The sequence below is a fragment of the Zeus faber genome (assembly GCF_960531495.2).
Source record: "Zeus faber genome assembly, chromosome: 9".
Classification (NCBI taxonomy): Eukaryota; Metazoa; Chordata; class Actinopteri; order Zeiformes; family Zeidae; genus Zeus; species Zeus faber.
Window position 1 is genome coordinate 12,305,390 of NC_137197.1, and position 10,490 is coordinate 12,315,879.

The window sequence follows — 10,490 nt, forward strand, 5'->3', positions numbered from 1 at the left end:
ATGGAGACGAAAGAAATTATGATGTCGACCATGTTGAAAATGGATGGAGGGGAGACTGAGGAAGAGCGGGACAAAGGCAGGCAGGTGGAGGAGGAAGAGGTCGGAGAAGAGGAAGGGTCCCAGCACGAGAACGGCCGGCTGATGCTGGCCGATGGCCTGGCTGAGAAGGGACCCAAGACCTTGAGCTCCGGCCTTGGTCAGCAGGTGTCTAACGGGTTCCCCACCTCCACCCCTCAGAGTCCCAGAGAGGGCCCGGGGACCGGGCCATTCTCCGGGGGTACGGTGCCCGGGTCAGGAGGCAGCGCGGGGACCACTGTGCAGCTCGGGGGGCTCAGAACTCTGGTGGTGCAGCAGACCAGCCTGGAGAGGCCCAGGGAGACATGGAGCAAGAAGATGGACTTCCTGCTCTCCGTGATCGGCTACGCCGTGGACCTCGGCAACGTCTGGCGGTTCCCCTACATCTGCTACCAAAACGGAGGAGGTGAGGACGCTAAAGAACAGAGGAGCTCTAGGATATAAAGGCTCATTTTAGATCTCAGTTTAATGTAAGCAGAAGGAAACAAATTCTCCAGGCCGAGATTTCTGTAAAACAGTATGGCTTCCATTTTTGTAAAAAGGGAGAAAAACTGTATTCTGCAGTTATTATAGACATTGATGTAGAATGACTCAAGTACATCCTATTGAGTTAAAAAAGTGTTTGTATCGCCCCATACAGAGGGACGCTTGTATCCATCTTTTCCCGCTTCCCATTTAGAAAGGCCAATATCTTCCAATTAGATGAGCCTTTGAGGGACAAACATTGCATTAGGCAATACATTTACTTGCTGCAACTAATTCTTGTTTGAGCCCAGGGTTTAAACACACAAAGTCAGCGGCGTCTCTAGTGTCGACAATAAGCGACCGCACGATCCTCACCTAGTGGCAAACAGGTCCTCCCCTTCCCACTTTTATTGAATTTGCAATAATAAAATCTTTGCAATTTCCTGTGTTCTGTGTGTGTGTGTGTGTGTGTGTGTGTGTGTGTGTGTGTGTGTGTGTGTGTGTGTGTGTGTGTGTGTGTGTGTCTCGGGGGCAAGGCAGAAAGGGGGACCGGGAGGCACTTGATAGAAGCAACAGTATTAATTGTGGGTTTTATGAGAACGGCGTCGGTCTCTCTCTCTTTGCTTAATAACCTGTCTCCCAGGCAGCTGCTCAATCAACTCTTATCTTTGCTTTCATGTCACAAAGAGAGATGCAGCCACACTCACACACACGCACACAGATCTATCTAGAATCAAAGGGGGAAAACAAGAAAGGCAGAAAAGGAGAAACAATGAAAGAGAGGGAAAGAAAAGTCGAAGAGAGAAAAAGCTTGTTCTCAGCACGCCTCGCAAGAAGGCAAGTCTCAGGGGCGTGATGCGTTATCGGCCAAGTTGCTTATTATTCGCCTTCGCCCATGAGCGATTGGGTTTTAATCCTACATCTTTCACTCGCTTTCAAGTTTTCATATGGAATAGAATAGTTGTGAGATTTCTGTGCTGCCTCACTTGGTACATGCGAAAACAAAAAAATTCTTTGCACGATCCCCCTTCTGTGCCAAACGAATAGAGCGCCACAGCATGGGAAATGGGGGGGGGGGACCAACACAAAGCCACACTGTGCCTTTAAGGGGTCAAGAAAGGGCTATGGCTCCAGCAAGTAACTGATGCTCTTTACCGAGGAGTAAATTAGAGTGTGTTGCCTGCCATTGCGGAGACCACAGGGAATACAAGTGGAGGCTGAATTAGTGCTATTTTTCCTCACGGGTGTCATTGTATTTTTTCCACTTGTAACTCTCCCTTTTCTCTCATACACCCATCCTCCTCCCCCCATCCACCGATGTATATTTCCCGCTCTACTCCGTTTCATAAGCCTGTTCATGTTTCTCTCTCTCGCTCTAGGCGCCTTTCTGCTGCCCTACCTGTTGATGGCTGTGTTTGGGGGGGTGCCTCTCTTCTACATGGAACTGGCCCTGGGTCAGTTCCACCGCAGCGGCTGCATCTCCATCTGGAAGCACATCTGCCCCATCTTCAAAGGTAGGAGGGGAGAGAAGAAGGAAGAAGGGGAAGGATAGTAGTGGAGTGGATAAAGAAAAAGGGGGGTAAAGGGGAAAAAGACAGAAGTGGACCTGAGTGTGTGTGTGATCCTGAGCAGCGGGATGAGCAGAAAAACAAGAGGTGAGTGAAGAATCGTTTTTAGTGCTGATGTCTCCACAAGGATGTTTCAAGATAAAAAAGGTAAAAAAAAAAAGAGCACAGAAGGGGATTTCGCGCAGGCAGAGAGCTGAGTAGAAGACTTTTCTGACGATGAAGGACAGCGTCGAGGGAGGCTCTGAGAGACAGCTTTTTTAACCTTCCCCAACCCTTCTTGAGCGTAAGGTGTCTTGAAGAACTTCCCCAATCTTCTCGTAGGCGCAGTGTGATGTTCTGACTCTCTGTTATGGAAATTGTCACATTTCCGTGCCAAATGCCAGCCGCTTTAGAAATTTGATAGTATGTAAATTGTTGTTGTTTGGAAATGTCACCCCGTTTGCCCAAACCCATTTGGAGCTTGAATGAGCTTGAAATACAGAGCTTATCTCTCTGAGTGGTGGTAGGGAGGGAGGCGGTCGTGATTGAGTCGTGTCAAACGCATCCTAGAACCTTCTTCCATTCTTAGTCGTGGTCCTGCAGAATATACGTAGAGGTACAGTTCAGGATCTCTAATCTTATGATGTCTTCTTTGTGTAATGTCAATTTAGTTTGATTGCCAAATTAGTTTTAGTCTTGGTCTTATGACTTCAATAACCAGTAAGTACTCTCAAATAAGTTCCTCTTTCACAACACCTTACTCTTGTTTCCCTTGACTGAGAAGATTCCTTGTCTTCCTTCTCCTAACTAATTTCGATTCCCTTATTTCCTCTCTCTAACCCCAGGGATAGGCTTCGCCATCTGCATCATAGCCCTATACATTGCATTCTACTACAACACCATCATGGCCTGGGCCTTGTACTACCTGCTGTCGTCATTTCGGTCCACCCTGCCCTGGACCACCTGTTCCAACAGCTGGAACACGGCCAACTGTAACCGCTACATGTCCACCGACCACAACGTGTCCTGGTCCAACTCCTCCACCTCCCCCGCCGAGGAGTTCTATACGTAAGTGCATGTAAGTCGAGCGTATGTCCAGTCTAGCCGGGAGGGTTGAGTACAGGAGCGGGGGTTGAATTCCAGAGAAGAGACTGACAGATTTAGCATAATCAGCTCGTACTTGGTAGTCCCCCTCAAGAAAACCGCTTCGGAGTTCGCCTCTGTGGATGTTAGAGACAGGAGTTGTAGGCACTCCTTTTCATGGACAAATAAAATATAACTTTTGTTATATATATTTTGTACCATAAAGACCTTCAAGAGCATCCATTTGCGTTTACCATCTGTATCTACCAGTAGATGCTAGACTGAAAGCACACCAAGTTCATAGTTCAATCAGATTTTGTTTTTTCAAAAATGTAACCGTTTGTTTTTGGGTTTGCTCGAGGGACAGATGGAGTGGAGGAGGCAGCGAAGGAGGTTTTGAAAGGATGATTTGAGTAAAACTGGGAAAGCGAGTCAAAGAAGAATGCAGGACTGTGCAGACTGGAGCACTGAGCTCCAGCATGAGTACGCAATCATCTGACGGATTGGAAACTGACAAAATGGTCTCTGGCGTACAAGGCGTTTAGTGTTGTATGTGGTTTGAAATCAATCTCTCCCAAATCTGAACTGCCTCCGGTTCAGGACAATGTGTAAGTCCAGGTTAGAGAGAAGTGCTCAGCCTTATCAGTGATCCCCAGGCCGCCACGTTTATCCAGACAGATGTGGACTCTAGCCAGAGTGGACTTAAACTAAACCGTGACTAAATGCAGGTATTAAAATAACAAATTCCTCAAAGTTAGTCTGGCGCCAGAATGTCCTGTTTTCAATATACTGGAAATCATGTCTGTTTTTATGTTTCTGGTTCTGTGTGCTTAAGCTGTGACCTATGTCAACCCTTCTCTTCCCTTCAGAACATTTGCCTACACTGCTTTGCCGTTGATGATCCGTGTTGCATTCATACACTTGTCCTCTCCGACTCATTCAAACAATTGGTGCAGCTACAGTTAATCATACTTTTCTAAATTAATTAAAATAAACCACTATCTACAGGATTAGTAAGATGTGTGTGTGTGTGTGTGTGTGTGTGTGTGTGTGTGTGTGTGTGTGTGTGTACATGCGTGCGTGCGTGCGTGCGTGCATTCTTGTGTTTGTAATCTTTTCTGCTTGTCCCAATTCCCACTCGATTTCTCAGTTTAATCTTTCCATATTCGCTCCTACCCTCACCTCATCCCGTTCTGTTTTCACCTCCCCTCATCTCCTCACCACTGCTACCGCCAAACGTCCTTCTCTTATTCTCTTGCCCTCATTTTCCTTACCCTCTACCACCCCCTGCCTCCCCCACCTCCCCCTCTCCAACCAGTCGCCATGTGCTGCAGGTGCACCTGTCTCCAGGCCTCCACCAGCTGGGCTCCATCAGCTGGCAGTTGGCCCTCTGCCTGCTCTTCATCTTCACCATCGTCTACTTCAGCATCTGGAAGGGTGTCAAGACCTCGGGCAAGGTAATGGAGATGCGAGGGAGGGGGGTATTTTGGTGATGGGCTGGTGCATAAGTTGGTCTAATGGCACCTTTGTCAACTCCCCACCCTTTTACCATTAATGGCTGGGTGATTAGTGAGAGAGGGAAGCCTTTTGGTTGAAAGGTTTATTGGCTGGACCCCTGGTATTTAAACAAGGGGCAGTGAGGTGTTTGGCATGTTTTCAGGAGCTGGATGAGCTGAGCACAGGAGTTAAGCGGGTCATCAATGGGTTGCAAATGGTAGGGAGGAAGAGAAAGCCATAGAATGCGAGCAAAGCATTCTTGAGACAAAACAGCTGCACAATAAAAAATGGCAGAAACTACACGGAGATACAGGGAAGAAGCAACAAGAGCGCATGGACCATTGTTGTCAATGGTCGTCTACTTTTGGTGTGTTAGTTCACCGTAGACTATGCTATAGTATAGTATAGTTTAGTATAGTATAGTATCATATAGTATTGTATTGTATAGTATAGTATAGTACCGTTTAGTTTAGTATTGTATAGTATAGTATAGTTAAGTATAGTATAGTATTGTCACCGCTGAGGCCCTCAGCATCCACAGTCTCTGAATATTCTTTCCCACTCTCTGTGTACATCAGGTGGTGTGGGTCACTGCTACCTTCCCCTACTTGGTCCTCCTGGTGCTCCTCGTCCGTGGGGCCACTCTGCCCGGAGCCTGGAGGGGTGTGGTCTTCTACCTGAAGCCTGATTGGGAAAAACTACTCAGCACTACAGTGAGCCAATAATTAAACCTTTCTATCAGGTTACGGTGTTTTAACATTGAAATATAATACAAGATCCCTCAAGTCTTTTATGTCTCCCATTTATATCTCTCCCACCCTCCTTTTCTTTCCCTTCATCCCTCCAAGGTGTGGATCGATGCAGCTGCTCAGATCTTCTTCTCTCTCGGTCCTGGGTTTGGCGTGTTGCTCGCCTTCGCCAGCTACAACCCATTCCACAACAACTGCTACAAGTGAGAAATAAATAAGTGACCCTGTTAAAATCCTGCAGGTAACTGTAAATTACAGTTGCGGTTGGTGCACAAGGCGGCATTTGTTCAAGTCGTAACCATCTGAATAAGACCATATTGGTCTAAATCCACCTTTTGTAGCTGTGCTCACCTGGATCCTTTATGTTGTTACGCTTCTCCTCTTCCTCCTCCTTGAAAGTATATTTTACATTTGCATAATCACACAACCCCTATACATCTGTTTGTTGGAACGTCCATTGTCTGAAATTTGTAGAATTCTGAAAATGGCCATAAAAAATCCATAAGGAAAGACTAGTCCTAAGCCCTATTCCTGAAGCCAACCAGTAGAACATTGTTATCAAATGCACAGCACATGAGCCGACGCCCCACCCCCCCAAAGTAATTTGCTTTTCTGGATGTTCGGACTAGTCAAGTAAGATACTACCAACCACCAGTTTTGTTGCCCCTTAGAACTGGAATGCTTATTAGCTCACTGGTGCCGAAGGTTAAAACTCGAAATACCCAATACGATGCAATTTGGTCGGTGTCATAATAGGATAGATTTTTGGTACCCAGTGCTAACCTTACCCCTTCCACCCACTCCCCACTCAGGGATGCGTTGGTGACCAGCTCAGTCAACTGTTTGACCAGTTTCATGTCGGGCTTCGTCATCTTCACCGTGCTCGGCTACATGGCTGAGATGAGGCAGCAGGACGTAGACACCGTGGCCAAGGACGCAGGTAGGAAAACGCCCCAAATGCAAATGTTTAGGGATGTGCAAATGTTCAAATCTCACTTTTTGAGTCAATTATGTGGATTTGATAATAACCATCAACCCTGCGATCCAACTAGTGAGTGAAACCAGTTGGATAAGTCAGGAGAAGTCTGAACTGAAAGTTTTCCTCTGGACTCAGTTCTTGCCTCTTGATTACTGTGGATCTAAAGGTCAAAATGGCTATGGACTGGAGCCTCAAGGCCTAAGACTGGACTTAATCAGGTTGAAGTTAATGAAGGCCTCATACCACAGTTGTCTAAGGGGCCTAGCGTACAAATGATCGTAACCTTCCTTGGAGAATATCACTTAATTTCCCTTTCTCTCCCTTCAGGTCCCAGTCTGCTGTTCATCATCTACGCAGAGGCCATAGCCAACATGCCCGCTGCCACCTTCTTTGCAATCATCTTCTTCCTCATGCTCATCATGCTGGGTCTGGACAGCACGGTGAGACACCCACTCACATTCTGACTCCATTACTCCAATAGTAACCTGATTGACCGTGGTGGCAACACCGGTACGTACAGTACGCCCGGGTGCTGAGCCGTTGCTTTATTCTCACCCCTATCTCTCTTTGACTTTTACGAAGCTATTGTTCCACCGTCTCACCACTACCAACACCTGGTTTGCTCTCGTTTTTGAAACACCTGGAAACAAAGCTCTGCATATTTGCCTTTCGTTCCGGAAGTGGGAAACGCCTGGTGTGTTTGTGCGCCGAGTAACCATATTAAAGGCACGGCGCCGCAAAAAGGGTGTCAAGTGTTATCTGCCCTTATTGTTCCGTCTTGGACCACAGTGAACAAACACGGAGAGATAGGACTCCCCTATTGCTGCGGCGTGTGATCTTGTGATGTGATCTTGTCTCCATAAGCCTGTGTTTATCCGCATGGTGGTATAGCCAAGCGGCAGAGCTCCGCCCCGACTCTTATCACACAGAGATATCCAGCGGAGAATCCCCCGTTTTCTTTGACTGAGGATATTAAGTGAAATCCTTGTTTTATGAAAGTGGATTTTATGTTGGATAAGCCCCCCTCCCAAATCTCTCCTAGTTCGCTATTCCTCTTAACTCAGATGCAAGTGGGGAATTCTGAAGAACATCACTGAGAGGCAGTGTGGGGGGTATAGGAACAGAATTCAATTAAAAAAAAAAAAAAAAAGTCTTGGAACATTGTGAGTTTCTGTTGCCAAAAGCCGTCCTCTCTCTCAATTGAATTCAATTTAATTCAATTTAATTCAATGTTTATTCACATTTGGTATAATTTATTAACGTTTGCATAAGAAACATGCATACAGTACATACTATGTCAACAACAAAAACAAATAATAAAGTAATAATAAAATAAAAAATTATACAAAATAATACAAAAAATAACAAATGATAACAAATAATAATAATAATAATAATAATCATAATAATAATAATAATCATAATAATAATCATAATAATTAAATAATTCAAAGTAATACAAACAAAAAAACAACAACCACTTGAATTTGTTTTATGCAAAAAAAAAATAATCCTGTTTTATGACTAAAGACTCTCCTGCGGGAGTTTCTCCGGGAAGGTTTTGAAGTCTTTTTTCGGAAGTAAAAGGGAAGTCTCTTTCTCAAATTCTTTCTCTGTCTCTCTCTCTCTCTCTATTATTTTAGACGATAGTGGGTCTCTCTCCACCTGTTTCACACTAGGCAGACATGGTTCAGTTTCTCTGTCTAAACATTATTTCTATAAAGACCAGTTTAACAGCCAGTTTATGATCACTAAGCCTGCATGGGGTTAAGGTTTGCCATGTTAAAGAGCCCAAACGATTAGATTGTCTTTGAATTAAAATTTAGCTGACGTGACATGGCTGTTATTTTCAAGGCATCACTCGTCTCTCATCCTCGCCCCTCGTGCTTTTTCTCAGACCCGATTTTCTCTCCGACTTGGTCCAGTTTGCAGGTTTGGAGGGGGTGATCACGGCTGTGCTGGACGAGTTCCCTCAGGTCCTGGCGAAGAGGAGAGAGGCCTTCGTCTTGGGCCTGGTGTGCGTCTGCTACCTGGGAGCGCTCTCCACGCTCACATATGTAAGTTATGCGGTTTCCGCGATACTCACACACCCGCCAAGCGGGATTACACTCATGGGATTAGTTCTGGTTGCTTTCGAATAACCTCATCGTCAAAACCGACAGAACAGTACCGAAGAAAAACATACAGTATGGCAAATACCAATAACTGTCACTTCTTCATTTAACTTAGAATCCTAAAAATCCCCATGACCTTGATGTCCTTCACACGCAGTGTGACTAAAAAAGTAATTCCCTTTATGTTTTCTAATTACTTTGGATATATCTTCTCAAAATGAGGGTTTTTAAAGTGGTAATACATAAGATTCTTTTTGCTCAAAAAACAACAACATATTTGATATTTGATACTTTATAAGAAACAGCAATTCAATGTATTTGTATTATGTATGTGCTTCTCTATATGCTGTTTCAATTGGTGGCACGGTCCGCCATTGAGCCCTGACGTTGACAAAAAAAATTAATTATTTAAAAGCTTTGTTATGAATTAATGATATATGAGATTACATCAACAGTGGTGATCTAAGACTAAATACTGAAATTGATGACCATCCATATTAACTCCTCTTCCTCCACTCCTGCTTTACCTCTCCTCCCGCCCTCTCCCAGGGCGGAGCGTACGTGGTGAAGCTGTTTGAGGAGTACGCCACGGGCCCGGCCGTCATCACCGTGGTCTTCCTGGAGGTCATCGCCGTCTCCTGGTTCTACGGTACTTTATCGGGATGAAAAGGGGATGGCGGCACGAGCGAGCAATGTTCAGTTAATCGCAGTGAGAAAAAAAAAAAACACAAAGAAAGTTGGACCTAAAAGTGTGTGGAGGAGTTTCTTTTCCCTGTTTTGGTAGCCACCTCAGCACCATTAATCCTCGGGTTGTACAACAAACACACAGACACACACATAAATTAAGGTAACAGTTAAGACATGCGGGGGTGAAGGGGATAAAGATGATAAAAATGCTCAAGTTTTGTATATAGTTGAAACCTTGTGCTTAGTGTGTGTGTGTCTGTCTTTCTGTCTGTCTTTCTGTCTGTCTGTCTGTCTGTCTGTCTGTCTCTGTGTGTGTGTGTGTGTGTGTGTGTGCGTGTGTGTGTGTGTGTGTGTGTGTGTGTGTGTGTGTGTGTGTGTGTGTGTGTGTGTGTGTGTGTGTGTGTGTGTGTGTATGTGTCTGTGTGTGTGTCTGTGTCTGTGTGCGTGCATGGTTGTGTGGTATTCCAGGCACCAACCGTTTCTGCAGCGACATCCAGCTCATGCTAGGCTTCTACCCAGGTTGCTTCTGGAGGGTCTGCTGGGTGGCCATCTGCCCCTGCTTCCTACTGGTGAGACACGCGCGCACGCACGCACACGCACACACACACACACACACACATACACACATACACACACACACACACACACACACACACACACACACACACGCGCGCGCGCGACCGATAGAACCCGAAAGCAGTTTTCTCTACTCGAGTGGCGTTTTCTATGCTAGCTGTAGAAATTAAATGTGAAATGTGTGTCCATTGTGATGATGCCGGTGTTTTACTTCTCTCTCTCTCTCTCTCTCTCTCCCTCTCTCTCTCTCTCTCTCTCTCTCTCTCTCCCCCTCTCTCTTTCCATGCAGTTCATCATCATCACCTTCCTAGTGTTCCCTCCCGAGGTGCGGCTGTTTAACTACCAGTACCCGCCCTGGACTACCGTGCTGGGCTACTGCATTGGCGTCTCCTCCTTCATCTGCGTCCCCGCCTACATGGTCTTCTACCTGCTGCAGGCCAAGGGCACCTTCAAACAGGTACAGGCCTCCGTCCACTCCTTCCCAATTCCCATTCCCATCCCTTCGTTCTGTTTTCCTCTCTATTCTTTCTGTTCTTCACTCCTTGGGTTCGACTCCCACACAGGATCTAAATGTACGATAAATGCATTGACTAAAGCAAGGTTTCGGTCAAAAAAAATCTATTAAAAAAATCTGGGAAATGTTGTGATGGTCCTTTGACCAAAACGTAATGGCGAGTTTACGGGGTCTCTGCTTTCGCTTTGTTTGAGTATTTTGAGG

At 45.6% G+C, this 10,490-nt stretch overlaps 1 protein-coding gene across 1 annotated transcript in view; it reads left to right on the plus strand.

Moving 5' to 3' along the window:
- slc6a4a (solute carrier family 6 member 4a) overlaps positions 1 to 10,490 on the plus strand; it is a gene marked incomplete at both ends in the record, with an annotated part of 12,109 nt that continues 1,619 nt past the window's right edge. The window contains 12 exons of the mRNA XM_080006883.1: positions 1 to 481; positions 1,920 to 2,054; positions 2,933 to 3,155; positions 4,489 to 4,627; positions 5,246 to 5,380; positions 5,516 to 5,619; positions 6,229 to 6,356; positions 6,723 to 6,835; positions 8,321 to 8,452; positions 9,059 to 9,158; positions 9,665 to 9,765; positions 10,062 to 10,229. Coding sequence (XP_079863009.1) covers positions 1 to 481; positions 1,920 to 2,054; positions 2,933 to 3,155; positions 4,489 to 4,627; positions 5,246 to 5,380; positions 5,516 to 5,619; positions 6,229 to 6,356; positions 6,723 to 6,835; positions 8,321 to 8,452; positions 9,059 to 9,158; positions 9,665 to 9,765; positions 10,062 to 10,229 — 1,959 coding nt within the window. The remainder of the gene's footprint in view (positions 482 to 1,919; positions 2,055 to 2,932; positions 3,156 to 4,488; positions 4,628 to 5,245; positions 5,381 to 5,515; positions 5,620 to 6,228; positions 6,357 to 6,722; positions 6,836 to 8,320; positions 8,453 to 9,058; positions 9,159 to 9,664; positions 9,766 to 10,061; positions 10,230 to 10,490) is intronic.